General features: G+C 44.0%; 3 protein-coding genes and 1 long non-coding RNA gene across 8 annotated transcripts; 2 read left to right on the top strand and 2 right to left on the bottom strand.

Moving 5' to 3' along the window:
- Positions 1-1,496: 1,496 nt before the first annotated feature.
- Positions 1,497-5,001, bottom strand: LOC106488567 (uncharacterized). The gene is made up of 3 exons (XR_001293229.1): positions 4,962-5,001; positions 2,543-2,666; positions 1,497-1,553 (listed from the first exon to the last, which is right to left on the bottom strand). It is a non-coding gene; the product is annotated as an uncharacterized lncRNA (long non-coding RNA).
- A 3,406-nt stretch (positions 5,002-8,407) lies between these two features.
- CBY1 (chibby 1, beta catenin antagonist) lies at positions 8,408-13,233 on the top strand. Of its 4 annotated transcripts, none has more exons than XM_013947357.2 (5): positions 8,408-8,424; positions 9,698-9,821; positions 10,984-11,089; positions 11,173-11,288; positions 12,371-13,233. In XM_013947357.2, the coding sequence occupies exons 2-5, from the start codon at positions 9,744-9,746 to the stop codon at positions 12,449-12,451; spliced, it is 381 nt and encodes a 126-aa protein (XP_013802811.1). In that variant the 5' UTR covers positions 8,408-8,424; positions 9,698-9,743; the 3' UTR covers positions 12,452-13,233. The 4 variants fall into 4 exon arrangements, with proteins under 4 accessions (XP_013802811.1, XP_013802809.1, XP_013802810.1 ...); XM_013947355.1 differs by lacking the exon at positions 8,408-8,424 and adding an exon at positions 8,550-8,678; XM_013947356.1 differs by lacking the exon at positions 8,408-8,424 and adding an exon at positions 8,552-8,623.
- Positions 13,234-13,560: 327 nt separating this feature from the next.
- Positions 13,561-15,896, top strand: TOMM22 (translocase of outer mitochondrial membrane 22). The gene is made up of 4 exons (XM_067289884.1): positions 13,561-13,716; positions 13,799-13,917; positions 14,271-14,388; positions 15,197-15,896. Exons 1-4 carry the CDS (start codon positions 13,609-13,611, stop codon positions 15,269-15,271), a joined length of 420 nt encoding a protein of 139 aa, XP_067145985.1. The 5' UTR covers positions 13,561-13,608; the 3' UTR covers positions 15,272-15,896.
- Positions 15,897-16,162: 266 nt separating this feature from the next.
- Positions 16,163-26,402, bottom strand: JOSD1 (Josephin domain containing 1). Of its 2 annotated transcripts, none has more exons than XM_067309945.1 (6): positions 26,341-26,402; positions 25,454-25,775; positions 24,947-25,134; positions 20,464-20,592; positions 20,151-20,345; positions 16,163-18,678 (listed from the first exon to the last, which is right to left on the bottom strand). In XM_067309945.1, exons 2-6 carry the CDS (start codon positions 25,487-25,489, stop codon positions 18,579-18,581), a joined length of 648 nt encoding a protein of 215 aa, XP_067166046.1. In that variant the 5' UTR covers positions 25,490-25,775; positions 26,341-26,402; the 3' UTR covers positions 16,163-18,578. The 2 variants fall into 2 exon arrangements, with proteins under 2 accessions (XP_067166046.1, XP_067166051.1); XM_067309950.1 differs by lacking the exon at positions 26,341-26,402 and adding an exon at positions 25,947-26,071.

Genomic DNA, 26,402 nt, shown 5'->3' on the forward strand with positions numbered 1-26,402 from the left:
CTTCAGAGACTCAGATTTTCATCTGCTTTTATTTCCAAAATAGATCAAATCACATAGATATCTGAGCTGGGAGCCAGTTTCTAAATATGGCACTGCTTCTCTTCCCAATAATGTTAAAAACATGAAATTCTTCACAATATTCAAGCATTTGGTGCGTGTGTCAAAGCTGAATACGGTTTTGCCCGTACCTCCTTCTTTTCTTACTTCTTTTCTGAAGAAGCTATCTGCTATATCTTGGCTTGGAGAGTACATTATAGACAATGAGCATTGCCTGTGATGACCTATGATGAGTGGGAGGCCCTAGACAGTAAGGGAAGCATAAAAGATGTTTGTGGGGCACATGTTTGAAATTAGTAAGATCAAACTTAGAAAATGAGAAAACTGTTAGTGGATTTTAAGGAATACCTTCCTAATGGTGAAGGAAAAGCCTCTTTTTCATGTAATTTGACAGACAAATTGATCAAAAAAAAAAAAAAGGTCAGTAACAAGAGAAAAGATGAAGAGATCAGCAATGGATACTTTCAATTAAAGCGTTGGCTTCTGTGACATGTCTGCTTGCTGGTTGTTTGTCTTTGTGAACATACTTTTTACCTTACATTGAGGCAGGCGGTGCCTATTAGTCTTCTCTGGACTGCTGTTGGCCTTGAAGAAATCTGGGGAAAGGAGAGAGAATGAAAAACATAATTCATCAGTTTTGAATCCAGGACTTGGAACCGGTTTTATGCAGAGACTGCACCCTTTACAAGGCTCATTTTACTTGGGCATCTTGATTTTGGATGCTTTATTCATAATCTATATTTTCAAGGTTCTCTCTTTTCCCTGTGAATCAGTGAAGATCCTGCCTTATGCCTTTTAAATGCAACACCACCATCCAGCTATTTAGGTGATAACAGCTGAACTACCAAGACCACTTCTGTCTGGTCCTAAGTGGGTCTCAGTGAGTAGAATGAGCTACTTATATTTGCATTCCTTGCTACCCCAGAGAACAGTGGAGCATTAAAACAGGAAAAAAAGTAAACAAAGCATACATTCAGCGCAGTTGCTGCTATAGCACCTGGCCTTTGCAGGTCTCACAGAAACGGATTCTAAATCTCCTGCATATCCTTGAATAGCTTTTACCCCAGTCTAGTTCCAGCTGTCTGTAAGCACATCTGCATTCCTGAAAAGCCACCTCATTTGCATACGTGCTTACAGCAGACACCCAGGACTGGAAATTACTTTTGGAAGCACACAGTCCATTTTCATGTTACTGTAGACACCACATTGTGTAACTCTCATCATATTTCTGATTTTGCCTTTCATAAAAGGCAGTCCGCAGACGCACCTTCCTAACACAAAGTATCAACATGGAATAAGACCTGCAGATCAAGGCATCCTGGTTTGGATACTAAACTCCTATTTAGCTCAGCGGAAACTAGGGAGAACTGGTTTCATCAGTGTTCTTATTACTCCTGTGCTTCCATTTGGTGACTGTAGATTGTTCATCTTGAATCTCTCTGGTTCCAACTGGGAATAGTCCCAGTTAGTGTAGCTTCTTGGGACTGGTAGCATGCCTGAGTGGAGAGAAAAAAGAAACAGCAAACAAACAAGAAAGAGAAAAAATAAGTGTTTTTCTTACATCTTCAGAGTGTGCTATACACACTAAGCTTCACATTATCCCATGTGATGCTGCATCACTTGTGTGTACAGACAAAACACAGTTGTTCCTCTAAGACATCTGATAAAATAAGGTTAGAAGGGGATTTAGAAGGCAGGTCCTGTTTGCTCCACTTATAAATATCAGAGTAGCTCAGCGCAAAGGCCTGAGACATCTTGTCTCCAATGGTTGCCAGCTGTGGATGGTTACAGCAGAGCGCAAGAAACAGGCTTATACAGAGTGATCCCTCCCCTAGTATAGCCTCCCTGAATCCAGTAATTAGGAATCTATAGACTAGAAGTTTAATATTTCATATTTTCCTGAAGAGTAGATCTTAAGTCATTCACAAAAACAGAGAAGGACTGTGAAGGTAAGAGAGAGACAATGAGAAGAATGAAATCGAAGGTGTGGAAGCAAGCTAGAGGAGCCAGGTGATAGAGAGTGGAACACATCTTGACAGAAGCTGTCCCTGCTGTGCAGACTGAACCTTCAGTCTCCTGAACATCAGGAAAGGCTTCATGGCAAACTGTCAGGAAGATACGGATTCTGCCCAGAGAATGTGAGCAGCAGAACTGCCCATACGTTTGCTTAAGATCTTTAAGGTGAGCACTGTGGTGAGAACAGTTACAGGATGATTCAGAAACCTCTTCAGAGGCATGTAAACTATACAGCATATCTTACCCACTTTTTCTGCTTCTCAGAGCAGAGGATACATTAGGGGTTACAATATATTGTTTTACACATTAGTACATGTAAGAAATAGCCAAGTAAATAAATGTAAATGTCTGAAAAGTATGTGTGTGAATTCAGGGCAGAAGGGGAGTTTGAAAGACAAGGGATAACTCAATTTTGAGGCTACAGCTTGCACAAGCTGCACTTTTGGACGGGAACAAAAAACTCTCTCACCTGCTATCCATTCTGAAATTACATTGCAAAGCTGTGTCTTGAACTCATCAGTATTGAAACATGATCTTGGGAAACCAGAGCAGAAGCAGATGTACAAGGCTTGACTCAGCAATGAAGGGAAAACCTAGGAGTTAAGCAAAGAAAAATCACAACTCCATATACTTTTTAGTTAAGAGATCTGTTCTTAGAACAGACACACTGTTCTTTTGAATGACAAAGTCTACATTTCAGCCAAAGGAATGACTTCTGCTTTGAATAGTTAGCTCAAGTATCAATACATTGTTATCAATACCCCAGTTCCCTTATTCAGAGAAAACTTTTATCTTACTACCTATGTAATCTGAAAGTTTACATATTCTTTATTTTGGATTAAGGAATACCCAAAGTTTCAATTGAGGCAGGTCCTGTAATTAAAAAAAGGTGCAATATTTTGAAAAAAAAAATCATTTCCCCTTCCCTCTTTCTTTACAGAAGGTCACATTAGCAGAAAGAAAAAGAAGAATCAGACTGTTAGTGTAGATATCTGGAACTTTTAGGAGACAGTAACTGCCTGCTATGAGGCAAAGAAGTTGAAGAAAAAAAAAAAGAAGAACCAGGGAATACATAAATAACTAACTAAAAGAGTGAAGGCAGAGGTGAATTAAGTGAAGGCATAGTCCTTGGATGAAAGAGAGAGCAGAAGCCAGTAACTAGAAATGAAAACAGTGTTTTTCCACCATATTATTTTATTAAAAGCTTTATTATTCGAAAGACAAAGGCATGAACTTTCCTGGCTATCACTGGGTTATTCAAACTGCACAGGTACCACCCACAATGCTCCAATATGCACAAAAGTTACAGTCCAACTGAGAGTTGGATACTAGGATTCCTGCAAAAATCAATTAATAGATGCCTGCACAGCACCTCAACTTATAGGATAAGTATTAGTTTCAGATTACTCCTGTGGTGATGGATTTCTCCATCTCATTTCACTGTTTGAAATGCGAGTCTTTTTGTTTTCTCTGGCTATCTATATGCACTTTAATGAAGGCCTCCTGGTGGTGGAATCTGTGATAGTCAAGCAGGAGGAAAGCATAATTCTTTGCAATATGATCAAACAGCTGTTCTTCTATCTCTTGATTTGGCTGCCATGAAAAGGAGAAACAAATGGAGGGAAAAAAAAAAAGGTGTTTCTTTTCTCAGTAAAATATAGGTGAGAAAGTATCTAGGATACTATCAGAAGGGGCTTAACTGACTCCATAGCACTAAGGAGACATAAAGTATCTCAAGTTTAAGAAATTAATTGGGCGTGGAAGTAATTTCACTCTGCAAAAATAAATAAATAAATAAATAAATCATTTTTTAGTTTTTAAACTTGGTTTAATTTAGCCCGTCAGTGAATGTAGCAAATTTTAAGCAGCTGTAATTAAAATAAACATTCTCTTTGACATCAGAGTAAGCCTAGAGTGGGTCTACTTAATTTGCTAGTCACTGGGATTTCTCTGTTATTATTATGACTGAGAACAAAATAATCTTGCAATGTATATGAAAAAAAGCCAACTGAAACACACTGTAGACTTAAAAGCATCTCTGAGACCATCTAAGCTACAGATTCTGGATTGCTTTTGGACTGAAAAAGCCGGAGCTGCAAGCCACCAAGAGCAGCTTCAGTCTGTTCCAAAATTTCCACAATACCATGTGCTACAGCCCTATCTTTGGTCCTGCCATACTCTCACCCTTCCATCAGAATTTGCAAAGGTGTCTCCATAAAAAGACATGCAGCTTCCTTGCATGGTTACTGCAACACACTGGTTCCTTGTTGTCTGCTTAAGGACCTTTTGCAGATCCTAAGTGATATCACTAGTTATTGTACTGGGGGAGACCGCACTGGGTATTCGCTTCCCCACAAAGTAATGGGCACAGAAGGTTGCACAATGTTATACCATAATGCTTTCAACATCACTTCACATCACAAGTCAAATTTTCCCCTGGCAGGAAAACAATGCAATATACTGAGAAGCAATGCTAGAAATGGCAATGATCAGCTTGTCTTGATATCTACCTGATATAAGCGGAGAAAGAGCCACCAAAAGCTATCCACCAGAATAGCCTGGGAGACTGGCGCAATGAGGAAATTCTGCAGCATTTTTCTAGGAAATAGAGTCTGGCAAGAAATGAAATTTAGTAACACCATGCAAAGGAGGGAAAATTCCTGAAGCAAATCACTCTGAAAAGCAGACACTGAGCCTCTTTCTCTTGCTCTCAAACTTCTGGAGAAGCTTTCTAAACTCTCATTCACAACCCCTACCAACTGTAAAAGCATTCACATACATATTAGCATTTGTGTGCATAGCAATCAGGCATATACAAGTATGCATTTATGTCACATGCCAAGGCAGTGGGGACAGGCTGCCTGGCTTTTTCCAAGTCGTAAATATACCTTTCCACTTGATGACTTTCTCTGGGCACGCAGTATTTTCTCCACAACATCTGTAAGCTCTATCCCATTTGGCAGTGGTGTCAGTTTATGCTTACTGTATCCTGGATATTGGTACATTTCCACTGCGCCCTGTTCTGAAGTACTCTGGCATTTTTGGGGGTGGGATGGTAAGGGAAAGAAAGAAATGACACAAAAAGGAAAATATGAAAATTTCTAACAAGTCCCAATAATACATAATCTTTCTTTCTTCTGTGTCCTGCAACAAGACTCTGATGAGACTTGTGAAATAAGTGACAGTAAAATTAACATAAAATGCCCTTTTTAAGAGCATAAAATACTATTAATCTCTGGAATGCATATGGAAGGAAATAGATGCATTAGTCATCTATCGCACCTTATCAGATTGCTAACAAGCAGATGATGGCAGTCAAGGCAGTCAATGAGCTGATACAAGTTATCAGTTCTTGTACCTTATAAACCCATCTCCAAAAACAAAGGTTAGGCCTCAGTTGTCTCCAAAACATCTCCCAGAAAACTGGACTCAATTTTTTTCCAAGAGATGCATAATACATAAGGAGGGGGAAGGATTCTGTCTCCTCTTAAAGACAGGTTTACCACTTGTGAAGTGAACCTGACCTGAGGTAGCACGTCAACACCTGACTCGTGCAGAGGGTGGCCATACTTTTGCATGAAGCCACATGTCTCCCTTCTGCCTTTAGCTGCAGAGAGAAAGAAAAGACTGAGGATACTGAAGACACAGCAGAAGACATTAGAGAGCAAATTCAGATCAATCACAAATAAGGCATAGTCTCCATTCTGCTATGCCATGTGCCTATTTTGAAATATAGCAGGGAGTATTTAAGGAAAAGTGGGCAGAACACTGAGCTCCCCAGTTTCTTACTATTTAAAAAACAAACAAGCAAATAGGAAAGATCTTTGCCAAGGTGACCTAACCTGGTACTTCAACACACAACTTGTACACAGTATTTGATTATTTATGACAGGTGTCAACTTATGTTGTATAAGCCACCAGATTTTGATATCTCACAGTATAGTAAACATTTTTTTTCCTCAAAGCTTCTCCAGGCAGAATTAAATAGCAAAATTAATACATCAAGACTATATGATAAATAATAACTATCCTTATACTATTCAGTATGTTTCCAGCAACATACAGAACAAAGATGATCTCATGGTTAACATGCAAAGTGACCAAGCTGTGCCTCTGGCTTTGTCACAGATTCACTGTGAGACCCTGAATAAATGAGATAGTTTGTAATGCATTACTACAGTACTTATCCTGCTTACTGCAAGGAGAACTCAAGCGCACAACTATGCTGAACACAGAGATGCTGTTGGCTTATTCCAATTTGGAACTAGGCAGCAGAAAACATAATACAGGATTCCTCTAGGAAGGTGAACATTAATACCCCTGTATAACTGGCAGGGTATGTCCTGACCAGAGCTCCTTAATGCCTGTTCTTTTTCTCAGTAACAACCCCCTGAAGTATTTATAGAGGAAATATATGTGCCTTTGTCTTTGGATGTCTCAGGGAATTTCTTGTCTGGAGCTCTTCTGCTCTGAATATCTCTTTGAAAACTCAAGATGTTTCAATGCCTTTAACAACAATAAGAAAGAAACATGAAAATGAGCATTAAGAGCTCAGTTCCTCAGTCATGTATTGGTCTTTGACTCTCAAAAGCACTTACATTAGCTACAGTTTTTTCAGTTCAAAACCATAAGTCCGCAGTCTCCCAATCTTTCTTCCAGACTCCCTTCCAAATGCCCTCATTTTATTTCTGGCCATTGATCTTTTTATCTTCCTAACCAATAGATGCACACACACACATGCATATAAATGCTGATAGAGCCACAACTACCACACAAAGCCTCTATTTAGAACTGCAAGTTTTTGCTCTAATTTTAAGGTTTTTACTATAACCCCCTCTATTATAAAAATGATGTATTTCCAGTGCACAGATTTTAATACATGGAATCAGAAACACATATATTCTAGTACATGGGGCCACTATTTTTACAGCACTTGTCCGGAAAGATTCATATTGTTTAATTAGACTACTAGAAGACACTCCAGCACTGGAGATTTTCCTTATCTATAGTCACCATATTGGCATTGTGGTATCTTCCAAATTCTTGTTCCAAGTAAGCAATTTTCTGGTTCACTTCGGTCAGAGTGTTCATCAAGCGCTCTGAGAATGCAAGATTATTAAGGAACATTGTTGTGGAATATTAATAAATGTACAAACCAAATGAAAAGGTTGGTGACCCTCCTCTCATATTTTCTCCTCTTTCCTAGCACTTCTATTTATTCCCTCTCCCTCTTTTTGCTTTCCTTATTGTTCCCCTTTCACACAGGTCATTACCATGATATCTCATTAATCTAACTTTTTTCAGGAAAGCCTCACAATGTCCTCAACAGAAACTTTTTGAAGCAAGTAATTTCAAATCACCAAATTCCTTCGAAATTGGGGAAATTTTTTAAAACTTCAGAAAGGAAATATTTTGCTTTTGCAGTATGAAAAAAAAAAATGTTGGTGATACACATGACATAACCCTGCCATCTGTTTGAAGTACTATCCAAACCAATTACTACAGCCACCTCCCATGGAACAAAAGAGAGTAAAACAATAAAACAAAATTTGCCCCATCATCAGCTGAGAAGGGAAGACTTTGTAGCATGCTTGGAAAGTCAGGACATTGGGACTGTTTCAGAGGAGAGCTTATGAAACAAGTGCCTGCTCTTCTATCTCCAACTTTTAACTTATCATTCACTAAACTTGTGGGGTCCAGTACCCCAGACACTTTGAACTTCTCCACCTCCTCTCCCATGCTCCCAAATAAGGAGAGATTCTCTTCCGAGGGGCATTTCCTTCTTTATCTGTAAAAAGACCGGGGGGGGGGGGGAGAAGCTTCCAACGAGTTCCAGTGTTTTAGGGGACACGTGAGGTACTAGTGGGCAGAAGAGAACAGCTTTGATGTAGTCTGAAAATAAAAGCCCCGTTCCCACTATACCCAGCTACTCCTTGTCCTCCGATCTCCGCCAAAGCCAGCGTGTGCCAGAGCTGAGGCTGTGGGGCCGGGGCCCGGCGGGGTGACGAGCTGGGACGACGCGGAGCCGCATCTCCCCGCGCCCCAGAGGATACCCGACGGTCTGTTCTCCGGGCCCTCCCGCAATGCCCCCACAAGATCCCACGGCGGCAGCCCCAGGAGGTCGCCCCGCGAGGCCGCCGGGGAGACGCCGCCGCCCGCCGCGGCCATCCTCCCGACGGGAGCCGTCAGCTGCGGCACTAGGGCGAGCCCCGCACCAGACCCGCCCGCCCGGCCGCCGCCGCCGCCGCCACACGCCGCGGCGGCAGGGAGGAGCGGGCCCCGCCGTCGCCATAGCAACGCAACGGCCGCAAACGGCTCCCGGGACACGCAGCGGCCGAGCCCACGCGGGCGGTAAGGGCGGGGGCTGTCTGAGAGCTGGGTTCGGGCTCACCAGGGAGCAGGCCGTTCCCTCCCCCCCTCTTTAGTTAAGGCGAATTTCAGTGGAACAGTCTAGTTTATCCGCCCCCGCACCAGGGGCTGACGCTACCACGCTAGGAAGGGAGGGATGTCCTCATCTGCTATTCTCTCGCTGATCCCGTTTGTTTCACGAGTAAGATGCCAAGAGGGAAAAGAGTTTGAGAGACTATTCCTATGGCTGCCGCTAGGTAGAGTAACTCTGACCCTACTCGTCGTCCCCATCCCCTTTTCCCAATGCGAGACCGCCAGCGCGCTCCCCCCCCCAGGTGGTATGGCCCGTGCCCCCCCTCTGCCCCCCCCCCGCCGGCGGACCGTGGCGGGCCGTTCGGCGGGCGGGGGGATAGGGGAGGAATACGCCTGCGCAGAGGCGAGGCGGAGGGGGGGGGCGAGAGAGAAGGGGGCGCCGCGACGTTGGGTGCAGGTGAGAGGCGCGCGCCCGCGGAGGGTGGGGGGTGGAGGGGGAAGGGGGGGGTGCGGGGTGTGTCGGCCTCGCTTCAGATTTAAACCGGGGGTTGGGTGTTGACGTCAGGGCCTCGCGTCGTTCCCCCCCCTCCCCGAACCGTTGGCGCGGTCACGTGGCGCGGCAGGTGCGAGGGCCGCCGCGTGCCGGCGGCGGGAGGGGCGCGGTCCTGTCACGGCCCGGCCGGGCGGGGCCCTGAGCGGGTGGCGGCAGCGGTCGCGGAGCGATGCCCCTCCAGGCCACCCGGCTGCTCTGGAGGGACCACGCAGGGTTTTCCTCCAGGGTAGACTCAGCCTCGGCTGCGGTGTTTCTGCCTGGTTCCTGCTTTTAGATGTAAAGTGGGTAAAACGATAGAAGTGTCAGCAAATTGAACGCTCATGGAAATATGCGGCTTTTTATAAAGTGCTCACTGAAAATTCACAGCCATTTTTTTGGTAGAGGAAACTTTTCCAGAGAGGACCAGAGGATGAAGCGATACTGTCTTACTATGAAGATGGCTGAGATATTAAAGGTGTACATCTTGTCTGTTGAAAGAGTCCATTAATTTCTTTTAAAGTAGTGACTTAAAAAATTGGTGTCACCTAATTATTTTCAAAGGTATGATGTTTTTAAGAAGAAGCAGTGATTAAAAACTATAAATATCATAATCTTAAAATGTCGACAATTCTAAAGGCAGTTACTGGGTTATATTTCTGTTTAGGACCTAACACTTCTAATCCTTGCATTTTCTTTGTGTTTGGAAAACAGAATAAAGCAGTCAGAAGTGCCACTTACACTCAGAAAGTGGACCACAATGCCTCTCTTTGGTAACACTTTTAGTCCAAAGAAAACACCACCCAGAAAATCAGCTTCTCTCTCCAATTTGCACTTGGTAAGTTCTGGGGCCCATGGCTTGGTTATTAAGTATTCCGTAACCAGGAATGGGTGGTTTGTGCTAAGAATGTTGCATTATAATCCCCGAAGACACCCTCCTCTTGGATGCTCCCACCTCTAGCTCTTTCTTCCTGTGGTACAGGATCCATTTCTGATCACTGGTGACCAGATACCAAGATAAAAATGGAATGTGTCAGGGTAGTTTGCATCACCCCCACCACAATCCAGAACAGTTTCCCCCTGAAGCTTGTAGCTAATGGTTCTAATCTAAATCCAGGGAGGGTGTTTCCAGCAGGTCGAGGGAGATGGTCCTCTCTGCTCAGCATTGGTGAGGCTGCATCTGGAGTGCTGTGTCCAGTTCTGGGCTCCCCGGCACAAGAGAGACATGTACTTAGCAAGATCAAGTGCGGCAAAGGGCCACAAAGATGATTAAGGGACTGGAGCGTCTGTCATACAAGAAGAGGCTGAGAGAGCTGGAGCTGTGCAGCCTGGAGAAGAGAAAGCTCTGGGGATGTCATCAATGTATATAAATATCTGATCAGAGTATGTAAGGAAGACAGAGCCAGACTCTTCTCAGTGGTGCTCAGTGACAGGATGAGAGGCAATGGGCACAAACTGAAGCACAGGAAATTCTGTTGGAACATAAGAAGACACTTTAACTGTGAGGGTGGTTGAACACTGAAACCAGTTGCCCAGAGAGATTTTGGAGTCTCCAACCTTGGAGATATTCAAAACCCAACTGGATGCAGTCTTGGGCAGCCTGACCCTGCTTGAGCAGCAGGGTTGGACTATGTGTTCTCCAGAGGTCCCTTCCAACCTCACATATTCTGTGATGTCTTTTCTAGCTTTCACTACTAATAGGAGTACAGAGTGGACCATAAAGAATGAACACATTCTGCTTTCAAGCCTTAGGTGGTATCTTCAGTTTAGAGATGAAGTTTGTTTGCAGAGTGTGGAGTGTATGTTTGGGTGGGAGGAAATACAGGCATAGTAGTGAGAGGAGAGGCTCCTCTACTGCAGCAGTACATGACTATAAGTAGGATTTCAGACCTCTGGGCCAGTTACACTAGCAACTTCCCTTGGAATGCCAGTCACTATAAGAGAGTATGGAAGTGTTTTTGCATTCCTGTAAAAATCTAAGATGGATCTTCTCCCTGCAGCTGGATAGATCAACCCGTGAGATTGAGCTGGGCCTGGAGTATGGCATCCCCACCATGAACCTTGCTGGCCAGAGCCTGAAGTTTGAAAATGGCCAGTGGGTAGCAGGTAGAATGAAGCTCTGCTTGGTTTGATCTGAAATAGTTACGGTTGGTTGATAATCCTAATTTTGATTTCTTTCTTTCCTTTAGAGTCAGGAAGCTTCACTGGGGATCGCAGGGAAATGCAGCGCTTGCGCAAACGAAACCAGCAGCTAGAAGAAGAAAACAACCTCCTTCGACTGAAAGTGGATATTCTGCTGGACATGGTGAGTCTCTGTTGAACTTTTGCCTACCCATGGCAATGGAAATGCCTGAGCAAAGAGTTCTGGGACCACCAAAGGCAGCAGTTCTCATTGCAGGGTGTGCACTCTGCTCTTTCTGCTTTATCCTACTATGCAAGAAAACTTTAATGGTAAAGTAACTGTGAGAGTGAAGTCTGATCTCATCTGCTTCCTCTGGAAGAAGAGGGGAACGTTTCTCTAGCAGAAGAGTTTGACTTCAGTGGAGACTGGAGTGGGATTAGACGGGAGCCCCAACAAGTGGCATGTTTCCTCTTTCCCTCCCTGCACTGAGTATAGCTGCCTTCCTGCCACTATGGCTTCTGCCCTGTGAAACAGTCCCCTTTTCTGGTCATAAAAGTTTAAGGCTCCAGGACCCTCCTTTTGGCATGACAAATGGTCTTTCATCTGTATGTAAAGCTTTGGGTGAAAGAATTCCTGAACCCTATATAAACTGAAATTCAACCCTACACAGAGATCACAGCTTTCACACTTAAAATCTGGAGACTGCTTCAGTGAAATAGAATCATTGCTCAGTTATTAAGTGTGATAGCTTTTATGTCAATCTGAACAAATACTTATTTATTCCTTCACCATTTTCCTTCCTTTATTCTGTGTTTTAAAACTGGAAAGATGCTTTTGTGCTTTTTATGCTTTTCTGCACTAAGCAGAAAATCTAGCTCTCTAGGCTATCTCAGTTAAGTGTGAAATTCCAGTTTCCCTCTCACTAAAATGGGAGCAAATGCTCACAAGGGTGCTGGTTTGTGGCTGTAAACCTCAGTGACATCTCTGGGAAAATAGTGCCATGATATCCAAAGTGTCATTGAAAAAGCTTCTGAGACACAGATTGCTTGTTATGTTCTACTGCAATGAGATGAGGTGCTTCTGCAGAGGGAAACAATCTCTGTGATACCTCTAACATGCTTTCACATCCTACCGCAGGAAAGGCACATAAATGAGGTATGGGACAGATTACACCCTTGCTGATCTGATGTTAACCCCACAAATATAATATTAGGTTGAGATTGAGGGAGTAGCTTGTTCCTGTCATTGTTCCCTGTACATTGCAGCTCTCTGAGACCACAGCTGAGTCCCACCTGATGGAGAAAGAGCTGGAGGAACTGAAGAATCACAGCCGGAGGAGGAAGTGAATTACTGGAAGAAGAGCAGATGGCTAGAGGATGAGAGAACAAGGAAGCTGACTTTGAATCTTCATTGCCCCTGCATGCAGGATTCCTAGAGCTAGCTTGGACAGCTTAGTTGTGTTGGTACTATATATATAGTTGTACTATATATAGTTGCGTTGGTACTATATATGTGTGTATATATATATAGTTGGTACTATATATATAAATACTTTGTTCCACAGGAAAATGAATAACAGTAGATACCTACAGTATTGCTTGGTATTGCACCTACTGCAGGACTGGTGTTTTAGCACCACAGCAAATTATGCCACGACACTGTTACTGAACACTCATATTTTTTCTCAGAGCAGTTTACTGTGTACCTTACTACTGTTCTTCAGCAATCTAGCTGTAGTTACTGTATTTTCTAAGAAGAACCTGACAAAATGCTCCCTTCCCTGTGAACAGCGGGATATACGTGAACAGATGATGGAGCAGATTCACTCTTAAGTGAGTGCAGTTAGTGACTTGGAGTTGCAACTCTTGCATAAAAGACCCGTGCTATTACTGTCAGTCCCCAAAGGTCTAGATTGATTGCTTCCTGGCTTCTGTGTTTAAAAATACAGGAAACTCTCCCCCCTACCCCAAAGGACAGTCTTTCCCTCTTGATATTTTTGTGTGTTTTTGTACAAACTGTTGGTTTTGCTTCTTGCCTTTGGCAAGCAGGATTCTGAAATTGCTTGTTCTCAAGGGTATTTGATACTTTATGTAAAAAGTTACATTAAAAAATACGGGTGTTTTGCTACGTTGCCACGGGTGTTCATTATATTTTCTATGAAGGACCATGCAGGGCGCCTGGTTACCCTGCCGGGGCGGCGCCCTGAGGCTCCGGCTGAGCTTAGGGTGCCGCCGGGCTCGACACCGCCTCGTCCTGTACAGGGGAACCATCTCCGCCCGCCCCGAAGAGTTTCCTGTGGGCACTGGCGCGGCGGAGCGGTGGAGGTGAGGGCCGGGGCACCGGGCGGCCGGGTTGCCGGGGCCGAGCCGCCCCGCGCCCTCCCGGCCGCCAGGGGGCGCTGCCTCTCCCCTCCCCGGGCGGGAGCACCGCCCCCTTCCGGTGCCGCGCGGCTGCACTTCCGGTGTGGCCGCCTGCGCGCCCCCGCCCCCCCGTGCTGGTGGTCATGGCTGCCGCTGCCTCCCTGTCCCCCGAGGAGCTGCTGCCCAAGGGCGGCTCGGGCAAGGCCGAGGAGCTGGAGGACGAGCTGGAGGAGGAGGATGACGACGAGGAGGTAGCGGGGCGGGCGGGCGGGGTGACCCTGGCGGGCGCGGCGGGCCGGGCCGGGCCTGACGCGGTGCCGCGTTGCCCCGCAGCTGGACGAGACGCTGGCGGAGCGGCTGTGGGGGCTCACGGAGATGTTCCCGGAGAGCGTCCGCTCGGCGGCCGGAGCCACCTTCGACCTCTCGGTGTCGGTAGCGCAGAAGATGTACAGGTGAGGGGGGCGGCTGCGGGCGGGACTCCGCGGGCAGAGGGTCCCGGAGGCGGTCGGGGGGAGCGGAGCGGGGCGGCTTGACCGCCGCCTCCTGCCGCTTTGCCCCTCGGTAGCGCAGTGCGGGGCGAGCAGGAAGGGCAGGGGCCGCGGTGCTCGTGCTGTAGCAGCACGGGCAAAACTGGTTGGGGCATCGAGGGTGGAGTTGTCGTGGGCGGTCCAAACCGGGATTTGGGAATGCACTTAGGGGAAGGCTCCTGTCTAAAGTGCAGAAAGAAGAAAAGGAAGAAGTCTAGCCCGCAAAAGGGGCAGCAGAGAAACCGAAGCTTATTTCTAGTGTGGTTTTTCCTCCCTAGATTCTCTAGGGCAGCTCTGTGGATTGGGACCACCTCCTTCATGATTCTGGTTCTTCCTGTCGTATTTGAAACTGAAAAGCTGCAGATGGAGCAACAGCAGCAGCTGCAGCAACGACAGGTGAGGCTAAAACACCAGAGCCCTTTTTAATTGCAGTTCAAGCTAATATTCTGGTTATCTATATGTCCTTGTACTTATCCAGTGTTCATGGAACTTTCTAAACAGAAAACCAAAAAGAGTGTAACTTGTCATGTGTTGCAATTGCATTCATCCCATTAGATGTTCTGATTGGATCCTTCACTATACTAGAGAAAATGAAAGTCTGTTTTTACAGCTAATAATAGTCCACAAATGAAAGCATACATTCAGATGGTCAAAGGAAGGAAAGTTCCTGCTGTTCTCAGAAAGAGGTTCATCCAGAAAAAATGGAAATAAAGCCCTAGTGTGCTGCCTATGCCTTTTTTTCTTTGATCAGTTGATCAGTTAACACTGGTGCTGGACTTACCTGAAAAATAAATTAAAAAAAAAATGAGGTAGAGGCAAAAGGGGCTGGAGTGGGAGAGACCATCTTGCTGATTCACTGTGACAGACTATCTGCAGGCTCCGTCAAACACAAATTGCTTTTACTTGGTGTAAGTAGATGGTAGAGACTGCATACTGGCCTGATAAAGCCTATAGGCAATGCCCAAATATACCTGTTTTGCATTTGGTATGTTTAAGCCTTAAGCTGTTAGTTGTCATTGCAGAGAGAGAAGCGATATTGCTAAATACTATTTGTAACTTTGTTATATTTGTCATTTATTTAATCCCTGTAGCAGCGTGCTTCATATTTGCAGCTCTCTGACTAACTTTGGGAGTGGGAGGGCAGCAAGTGCAGTCATTGTTTATCTTTGTAGCTCCTTAACTGACTTGACTATTTTTCTTACAGATTCTATTAGGGCCCAACACAGGGCTGTCTGGGGGAATGCCAGGGGCCTTGCCTCCATTTCCTGGAAAAATCTAATTTGCAGAAACTGCACTGGATTTGTATCATGTGGGAAGACCTTGAGATTATGATATATTGAACTGTTGATTTGTTGGGCCAGGGCATTTTTGTTTGTTTTTATTTTTGGCTGTACTTTGGGACATTGACCTATTCATAATGTAGAGGGAAGTCCCCTCTCTGGACCTGTTGATGGCTCCCATCTGCGTTCTTCCCCTGTAGAAGTCATGAGTCTTTTCTTTTATTTGATCAGTATGCCATAACCAGTTACAAAGACTTGAAATCAGGGAGTTCCTCTTCTGGACTCCTGTCCACCCAAAAAAACCATCCTGGGGCACAAGTCAGGCTTCAAAAGTCATCAATCAAAAGAAAATCCTTTCTGGGTAGCACAAAGCCTAAGGACATCAGTGATCGAACAAGGAGTGAGTTTCCCCACAGAGGAAGCAAAGGAGGAGGGATTGCAGGTATCTGTGCCTGTGGAGAAAATTCTCTGGGAAGACTTGTGTGCAAATACTTTCACTGCAATTTGTTGTGTGTGTGAGTACCAAAGGAGCAGCACACTGGCTTAAAGAAGATCACATCTATGCTGATCCTATGCGTTGGTTTTTTTTGTATTGAATATTAAATAAATTCAACCCAAAGAGTGTGTGGTTTTAATAGATGTCCCTTAGAGAGGCTGAGAAAGAGCTGCTAAAGCTTTGCTGGTAGATGCCCTTCAGTCTTGCACGTATCTTGGCTAGGGGGGTAGGTGTAGAAGGAGGACCTAACACTACTTTATCACTTACAGATGGCTGAAAAAAACAGGATGACTTAAGGGAGTTCAGGGTAGTGACAGAGAATATGGTCTGGCACCTCTTTAATGATTCTGCCTCAGTAGCAGTGACCAAGTTTCAGGGTTCAGAAAGGTTTCAGTTTTATAACCAAAGAAAAAAAATTTATTTTTCCTTTACATACTTTGTTACAGAACAATTCAGTTGAACATACAGAAGTGATAGGACATTTATATGGAAACTTTTTTCCATTTTTAATATTTGGTTAAACAAAATACATCTCTGTAAACAAACCCAGATAAGGCTCTAACAAAACCAAATAAGCAAGAAAACAAACATGGGCTTTCCCACTCCCAAGCAGTGGGACTGGACTGTTTTGCCCACCCTCTCTGTCACTGCAGCCTTGCTTCCCAGTGGGATGTGATCATACAGTTTCCCTTTACCTGAGCAGCTGGATCACAGTATTTTCCCCCACAGGAAAGGTGCTGACATACAAGGAGAGGAAAGTAGCCCCAGAATATTTTAAAACATTTGCATATTGTGCACTGATCCATTGGCTTGCAGTTTTCATGCAAACAGGGTTTCTCCAAAGTGCGCTTTAATCAACATAGAAAATGTTGCTGTTGAGATTCATTTTTCTCCTTCCCCTCTTGAAGAAATGGCTCCAAGTCATGAGCAGAATGCCTACAGACTTTGCATTCTGCTTGTAGAGTGTTTAAAAATTTTGCCAGCTGGTATTGGTCATTGGAATGTGTTAAGAAATAGGACTTTTTATAGAAATGTTAGGTTTTTAAAATGTAAGAGCCATTTGCCCTTGTCTTCAGGAGGCTGTGCTCAAAAGACTGCAAAATGGTGCTTGCAGGATGTCCAGGAGTCAGCATACACCATCATTGTCCTGTTGTCATATGGCCTGTTTTCTGTTAAGGTCCGATTTTGGTGGTCTCTCATTCAGCTTCAAACACCTGTTCACGCTTTGCTGAGCTTTCAAAATAACTGAGAAAAAGTAGTTAAAGCCCACCACCCTCCTTTCAAAGGCTCAAACATCAGTAAGGGCAGTTTCGCACACAGTGGAGCAGGATCCCTCAGCTCCATCACTTTTCAGATATTACCATTTAAAAGAGAGGACATCAGATGTCTAAGGGAGGGAACAAACAGCCAGGAAGTGCTAAACACGTGAATTCCATTCTAACTTCAGCATTTCCTCATTTTGTTGTGGAAGGAATAACTGAACTAGAGATCACCCAGGTTACAGGGAAACACCTGATAGAGTTTCCTGTTACAGTCTCCCTGTCTAGTCACTTTTCCCTGCAGGAAGGAGAGGAGGAAAAAGTGATTCAGCCATTAATGGAATGTTTGTCAGTCAACATTAAGAACTTGGTTCAGCTACCATGCCAGAGCGTCTCTAATGCCTGAAGATTCAGGTTGGACCCTGTGCATCTCCCACATTAGCTGCTAGTAACTATAAAAAGGGAGAAAGTGCCCATTATAAAGGCTTCCATCCTCAGCCAATTTTTCTTCAGAACTTTAGCTCATTAGCAGAAGAGCCTCCTTTTGAGCCATTTTGTGTGACATTAGCAACTGTGGGCTAGACTTCTGGAAAGAGGGAAATAAAAGGGAATGACTTCCTCTTAAATCCCCCTCAGTTTTATTCCTCTCTCCAAGCAACCCCTAAACTACTGGGTGACCATGCAGAAAACCAAAATAGCATCAGATGTTAAAAGGAAAGAAAACTCCCAACACTGCACAAAGAAACCCAAGCAGGCTACAGCCTCTCAGTTTAGAAACCTGATATTCCTCAATTAGCCTGTGCTTACTGTTTCCACATTGCTTTCGCCAGCCACGTATTGCCAAACAACCACTCAGCTACATACCTAAATCCCTGGAGACACTGTGGAAGAATCCTCCAGCTACCCAAAGAATTTCTTGAAAGATGACACTGTTTTTGTTATTGTCTTCTAATTCTTGGCACAAACCATCCCAACGAAGCAGAGGGTTGTGCTGAGCACCGTACTATTCCTAGTGTTTGAGAGTGTCCTGAGAGACCCTTACAAATTGCAAATGTCTTCACAACTACTGTTTTGGAGGGAGAGACTTGTGAAGACGAGATAGGGTGCTTGGCCCTGCTTCTCCCCTAGACACATTCCAGCCAGAGCAGCTTGTGAGAGCTCCGGAGGGAGCAGTGTCTGACCACACACAACCTTGAAAGGCATTGGGGGGGGGGGGGGGAACCAGCAAGTTCCAGACATCTTTCTTTGCCTCAAAGCCCAGTTTGGAAGAGCACACCGCATTCTAGTTAGCTTAAGAGCATGCAGCTCATTTGCCTTTGCAATTAAAGTGATTGGCTTCCAGTTTCCTCCACTCTGCCTTTAATTCTTCCCTTCCCCCCCACCTCCCCCAGTATCCTATGTCACTGCCCTATTGCACCAAGAAGAAAGAAGAGAGCCCAACAAAAGCAAGTTCCAGAAGAGAAGACTGGGGGCACCCATTATCCAGGTTACAGGATGTCAGGAGTTTGGTAAGGGGGAAGAGCTGTAGTGAGAGGACAGAGGTGGTCCAGGTCACACGTCAGCTCTCCAGCTCTGATGTGCTTCCACCTCCTCTGGCACCACCAGCAGAAGTTCACAGTTCTTTCCTCTCAGCTGGTGTTTCAAAAATTTCCTATGGGAATGAGAAACAGAAATAAGCACTATTGAATGTAGAGCTTTGTCGTCAACAACAACAACAACTTTTCAAGGCTCATGTTTGCTAACTATGCAAACATGACAAGAAATGGGAGAGAACCCCCCCCCCACACACACACAGTCTTTTAGTTATTTTTGGACAACAAACACATTAAACTCTCTCCGGTGGATCCAAAACACTTCCACTCAGCAAGTTATTGCAGAATGAGATGGACATGATCTTAACCTCCTTAACTGAGAGAAAATTATATAGTTGTCACTTTCCAATTTTTCAAGGACATTTTGTTCCTTTGAGGTGACAAAAATAGAACGGAATTTAGAAGCTCAATTTCTTCAGGTCTCCAAGTTAAAGAACCCCACTGCATTTCAAAATAATTCCAACCAGTCTGGAACACTTGTGAGAAAAACATCATCATTTAGATGTTCTTATCACAGATAGCAGCAGCAGCAGCACATGACCTGGGATTTGAATTGGTTCTGCAGTGCCTCTTTGCCTGTAAGCCTTTTCCAATAGCAAACTTGGATTATCTTCAATAATTATGAAAGTCAAATCTAAAATTTTTCCAGTATCTTTCAGCCCAGATTTCTAAAATTTTCTATAAAGAAAGTCTTTATTTATTGCTGAAAAGCAGAGCACCCAGGAAAAAATCCATCAACAGCTATGCAGATTAAAGAATCATATTACTTTATCCCAGAAGTTCACAACAGGGTTGCATTCACTTTGCCATGACTTTAATGGCACAATAGGCTCTGCAAATATTGCTCTTGTGCAACCCCTATGTTAGAACAAGCCTGTTCGAGACAGCAAAGCTGCTAGTGTACTTTAGAAGGAGATGGGATGAAGTTAAACAACAACTAGGAGTAGGTTAGCTTTTACAATCAAAGCAAGTTATATCAGCAATCCTGTGTTAAGATTGAAGGAGAAAGTGGAGTCAAGCAAGAAGTGCAACGTACACTTATATAGGCAAACAATTCCTAGCAAGCAGCTTTTACTGCTGTCAAGAATAAGGCTACACTTCTAATGTGGAAGGATTTTTATTGGGAACACACACACATCACTACCAAAGAGGCAAAGGCTTGCTGGTAATATCACATTTGACAGTGAGAGGCAGCTCATCTAGTTGCAGCTGTCACTCACTAATATCAGACTCAGCCTCTACATCCATTGCTAGTGACAGAGCCAGCCATGTAAAGATGAAGTCAGGCTCTGCTGAGCTCTCAGAGTGCTACTGGCTGAAGCATTTCTCTACCTTCACACAAAAGGGGTGTAAGCCTAAGTGGGGGCACAGGAATCTTACTACTCTCATTAACCTTTGCTATCAGAGTTCAACCATAGAAGTTTCAAGCGCTAGCTGTTTAAGGACAGATTCTCCACCTCTAACAGAGAAGGATTTGAGGAAGGCTAGGATAAAAAGAAAAGAAAAAGAAGAAAAGAAAAAGAAAATCTACCTGAGCTCACTTTCGCCTCCAATCCACTCGGGCACCTTGAGTTTGGAGTCGAGGTTGTAGTAGGTGCCTCCCACCTCCCGGACACAGATCCAGTGCTGTCGCTTGAGGGGGAGCTTCAAGGGACCCCAGCAAAGGCTGGAGGGCAGATTCATGATGAAGCCCATCACATTAGACAGGGCAATGACATTAACATCTCTGAAAGAGCAGAGAAAACAGACAATGGTAAGATTATATTTTGGTACTTTAACAGCATCGCTTACTCATTTTATGAACAGCGTCTCTGGAACTACCCAGATGCACCATTTCTCAATACCTGCGCTTGTCCCACCAAACTGCTTCATAGCCTTTGGTCTGAAGCGCTGCCATGATTACGTTCACGTCATAGTTGCCATTTCCCAGCATGCTCTTCTTGTGTGGTGTCACCATGGTGTTGGGAGACAGCCTGCGAACAGAACAAGAGAGACTGCTACAGCAGGTGCTTATGGAACCTATACTCCAATTTCACCTCCCTGTCAGTTCCAAAGTTAGAAGGGGCTATTTGCTGTATCAATAACTCAGAGCCTGTTTTCAGGTTTTTCGTTTGTTTGTTTTAAAAAACATGAACTATTCCATTTCTCCCTTATCCCCAAGGCAAAGAGGCTGAAAGGGCTAAATAATGCATTAAGAACAACTTTGATGTATGAAACCTCTAAAGATCCTAGCTTTGATGTGAAAGAGACTGCAAAACAGAAAGCTTTTTTCCTCTGGAACTGGTGCTTCTGAATTGATGCTTCAATTATTTTTTCCTCAATTCATGGTTGTAGTAAATGCCAGTTTGCCATTCAGAATAACAGATATTACAATTTGAAGAGTTTAATAGTCAGTATCGGTCTTTAAGACTGGATGAGATCATAAAAGCCAGTGTAGCCTGGCTGCAGAAAAAATTGGGTGTCCCCACCCAAAGTATTAAGTACAAGTATTAGACACAGCTTTGTAAAGCATTGCCATTGCTATAAAATAATAAAACCCATTGGTATAGGTAACTTAACAGCTAACCTTATTGCAAACAAATCTTCTAAGTTTTTATTCAGAAGCTTGCCTAGACATCACTTGCATTACTGTAGCATCTAAAAATCCAGAATCACAATCCATCCAGTTACATTCAAAAATATAGGATGCAGTTGTTGCATAAATGTGGATAATGGATGCAAGACATAATACAGACATACAGCAAAAACTTAGTCATTTGTATTGTTTTATGTTTTTCCCAAGAAATTTTTTAAGGGGAGGAAATGAAGGGGTGAGTTATTATGGAGAAAAAGAAAAAAAAAAGACAAACAGGCTTCAACAGCTAGAAGAACAAGCATAGAGGGAAACTGGGAGGGCAAAACAGCAATGTCATACAATGCCAAACTGAAGAAAGTCAATCCTAAGATCACTTCTGTTGAGATGCACTGCTCTTTCGATTGGCAAGGGTTCCATTAGCTCTGCTAACACAAAGTTAAAATGTTTCATGTCACTCAGACATCCATGTTTCATCTGCCTCTCCCTCACATTAGCTCTGTCCCTCAAAACTCCTGATATTCCTGCATGCTATTTGCTCGGCCTTTAGCTGCCTTTAGCAAATTGCACATTCTGCAGGCAAGTTTTGTTCAGTGAAAATACCTCAGCCCTTCTGCATTCCCCTCCTGATAGCATAAGGCATTTGACAAAAAGAAGAAAGAAGCAAATTTTTGAGTAGGGGGTTTCAGATCAACAAGGGCTAAAAAACGGTAACTTGTTGCATTAGCCAAGAGTTTTCTGGCAGTTGAGTAGACTGCAGCAAACCAGTTTGAGAGGTGACTTAACTGCAGAAGGGAGAGGAGTCTGAAACAATGGGGTAACATAAAAGGCTATTAATATCCACCACTGCGCACTTCTGAGTGAGGCAGAGAACCAGGGATTCCCATCTCCAAATCTCTGCTTTATTTTACTAATCAGAGATGCTACTGTACCTTGTCACAGTGCTTCCAGTATCTCCATAAAGCAAGATCACTCAACTCCAACTAGTTCCTCAAGAACACTGCCTCAAACTATTAACTCTCATGAGTGCTAGTGAGCTACAACAAGTTTTCTAATTGACAGAGCCCTTTGGGTTGCACAAGCACCCTCTTGTGGCACAGTTTTCCAGAGAAAAGCTTATCTGAGAGCTGAAAGAATGCATTTATCTTTGTTCTTTCCCATAGCTTTTAGAGCTCCAGAGCCATAGAAATGCAGCAAAGAAGTGAGCAGAGGCAATAAACTCAAAGAGCTGTTACTTGTGAGCAAACTTTCATCAAGAATTGCCTGCACATTTATACTTGCAGACACCTAAATAAAATGCACAATCACCAAGAACAATTGGAGGGATTCTGATCACACAAGGAACTAAGTTGCCTTCCCAAAATTAATTTCATATCTAGAGACTAAACTGAGAAAGTAAGATTGACAAGTTAGATAAAATCCCAGGCAGTAATCCTACTGCGCTAAGTCAGAAACTTTTGTCAGCATATTGCCTTAGTGGAATGAGCTCTGACATTCCAATATACAGTTGTCTTGCCCAATCAGGTCTCAACACACAGACTCAAATAAAGTGAAGAGATTTTGTTTGCATGTTCCCAACGTTACATAGAGTTGCAAACAAACAATTTTGCTTCCTGGAAAAAAAAGCCAAAGGAACTTCAAAAAGATATTTCTTGTATTAGACAGAGGAAAGAAGAAAGGGAGAGCTATAAAGTCAGAGGAGAGTTTGGACAAAGTTTTGGCGCACATCATGATGATGATCAGACTACACTGGCATTATGCAGCAGGATGCAGCGAAGGGGGAAATTAATGATTAAGCAATGTAGTTCAATTATTCAAGGGACATGGTCAAAGTTACAGAAAGCTTAAACTTATTTGTGATTCCATTACCTTCTCAACACCAGGTTTACAATCCCACTTCCCAACAATTTTGTAGCTTACTAAAAAAGTATTCATCAATCCTTTATCAAATTCATTAACACAGAGAACAAGATAAAAGACAGGAGAGACATATGGAAATTGACATATAAAGGGTAGCTAAGTCCACCCTAATCAAAGGCAAGTCAAAGAACTAAATACAAGACAATCTAAGATAGACGCAATAGATGCAAAGATAATGGAAGTTTTTATCCATAGTTTATAGTTCATCCTTTTCTGAGAGAAATTGCTATATTGCTTTCAGTTGCTTCAACTATTGCTTTCAACTCCTGCAGGTTGAATAAATCCATATATCTTGATCTGAATAATAAGGTGGAACAATACCAGTCTGGAATGAAAGACAAGTTTTTCCTTCTAAGGCAAGAGGTCTCACAAGGTTAACATCCGACTCTTTCTGAGAAGTTTCACTTCAAAGCTGCAAACTAATTCTGTCTCACCAAACTGAATGAAAACCACCTAATTAGACCATCACACTATTTCTACCACATGAACTGACTTTGCTTGAGGCCAATAGAAATCTATCTGTGATTAAGTTTCTGACAATTGCTACTCTGGAACAAAACCATAAAGTCTTTACACTAGCCACAGCTCAAAGCATAAACAGACATTTAATTTACAATGCTATTGTAAACAGCATTTCAATTTATTATTTGAAGTTGTCCATCACTACATTTCTTTTGCCAAAGAAAGGAAAGCATGTACTTGATGAGTCAAGTACCAATTCCATAAATCCACTGATTTTCAGGACAGCAACTAGAGGCAAACAGCTTCCAACTTATCAATATAGAACAGTGTGAATGCATTGTCCAACAGTATCTGTGAATACTGCAAACTTTGATCAATGGCAGAAAGACCTTGTAGCATAACTGCTGTCATGAAGCACAATTTCCTACGTCACAAGCACAATATGCTGTCAAATGCTGGTAATGCCAGTAATGCGTATTCAGTCTAACTTAGATGATAATTATAATATCTGCACATTGAGGATCAGAGGAGACTCCATTTCCTATTTGATTACTTTGCTTCACCAATGAAGGGTCATGAGAATTTTCAAGGGCATGTTCAGGAGAATTTCCACAGAAGTGTAGAAACAGCTTAGCAGAACAAACTATTCTACTGACTACATTAGATCATTTACATTTAACTCAGTAAAACTTAAAAAATGTTTTTTGAAATTTCTAACAATGCCACAGAAAACAGGGATCTAGCTACTGAAATTAAATCCAGTTTGCCAGAGTACACATGATCTCAGTACATGAAAAACATAATACTAGAAGAACTTCACTTAATTACTTGAATAAGGAGTCACTCACTTGGCAGAGCTCCTAATTTCCAGCAACTTAGGGTGTTGTGGTACTACCTCAAGAAGTTTTATGATGACCTATTTGTCATTCCTGCCACCTTAACTCTCTCAAGCCAATACCAAGACACATTATTAATATCAAAATAACATACCTACATCAGGCAGGGGCAAAAACATGGAAGTCAGGTGCAAGACACATTGGGGGGGGTGGGCAAGAAAGCAACAGTGCTATCACATGAGAGTGTATGCAAAAAGCTCTGTTATCCAAAACTGGTAGCCTGAATAATTTGAGAAACAACTGAAAAGAAAGAGGGAGAGGGCAAGGATCTCTGCATGGAAAATGAAACAAAACAATAAAACCACCACACAACACTTTTTAAAGACAGAACAAGAAAGAGCTACATTCAGTTCAAAGCCATGACACACTCTGAACACCTCCTTTGCTCTACTCCTCTGCCAAAATAAGATCTGAATACTCCTCCAAGCAATAGAGCACAAGGGGAAGCTAACATCGTCAGCGCAGAGAGTATCCTACCTCTGAAAAATCTCCTGCAGGGTTTCCCTAGTGAAGGCGTTGCTGTCCTGGAAGACATTGTTGAGGGCATGGAGGGCACACAGCTCCCTACGTTGTTTCTCATGGTAAATACATAGTGGTGGTAGCTGGGGTGGTTCTGGTGATTCTGATTTAGTCTTGTCACCTTTCCATGGCACGCAACTCATTTTCTCGTAGGGTGGATGGAGAGAAGGTGGTGAGAAATGAAGGAGTCTGAAGTTTCTTCCTCCACAGTCACAAAAGCAGCCCACTGCCCCTTTCTTTTGTAGGCTAGTGCTGCTTCCAGCTCAGAAACCCTCCTCTTGTGCTTCAGTTTATTCAGTAATTGTCTCTGATGGCTGGTTTTAAAAATCACATAAAGATCTGCAACATATTTTCCCTCCCTCCTCCCATACCCCATAAAATGTAATATTTCCCTCCCACCCCACCCCCCAATGAAAAAAAATATATATATATCAAAAGATATGAATCCCCTTAGTCTCAAGGTACCAGCTGGAATTTGTCACATCGTTCCTTTTCTTCCATCTCCTTTGGTCTATAGTGCCACTGAAAGGGTATCCAGAGCAGGTAACAAAAAGAGGCCCACCCCCACAGTGCCAAAGCAGAGAAGGTGAAGCCAGCTTCTGATGCTGCCTGTAGGAGCACAGGGACCTTAAGGATTTATTAATTGCATTCCTCCCTTCCTTTGGGAGTGATTGAATCCAGACAAGATGCCAACGGCTTGGGAAAGGAAACTGCCTCTTGCTAGGCCACAGAAAAAAACAGGTCCAGGCTCCAGGGAAGACAATTCTTCGCAAGTCACCCTGTACTCCTGACAAAGGGAAGTCTCCATTAGCAATAAAAAGAACCAGCACAAAGCCCGTCGGGGTGAGGAGAGGGCAAGAGGCTGGCAAAAGAGCAATGAAATAAACCCAAAGGCCCGCCTTACACCTTCCTACCCCAGTCCTCCCCACCCCTCGCTTGCACAAGAACAACAACAAACCCGAGACACAGCCGCTTGCCAAAGCTCCTGCAAAGTCCCAGCACTCCCCGTCGGGCAGCCTCTTCCTCAGCAACCTTCCTCCCTGCCAAGACGCACGGTCCCGTCTCCTTCGCCCCCCGCTTTCCCGTTTCTTACCCCGCGGCTCACGCAGGAGCGGCCCCCGATTCCGCCTCCCCCCCACATACGCACACAAGCGCCACGCACACCCCCCACCCCAGGCCCGGCCCGTAGGATCTCACAGAGCGCTGCCAGGGCGAAGAGAGGCCGGCGGAGGCAGGCAGCAGAGGGAGGGGGAGCCCACCCTTCCCCCCTCAGAAGGGAGGGAGCGGAGCAGCCCGGAGCAGCCCGGCGCGGCCCAACGGCCCCAACGGCCCGGCCCGCCCCACCGACTCACCCTAAGCCCCGGCCTCCCCACACCAACAGCCGCCCAGGCGCCCGCGCATGCGCAACCGCGCC

The sequence above is a fragment of the Apteryx mantelli genome, chromosome 1 (genome assembly GCF_036417845.1).
Source record: "Apteryx mantelli isolate bAptMan1 chromosome 1, bAptMan1.hap1, whole genome shotgun sequence".
In the NCBI taxonomy this organism is placed as follows: domain Eukaryota; kingdom Metazoa; phylum Chordata; class Aves; order Apterygiformes; family Apterygidae; genus Apteryx; species Apteryx mantelli.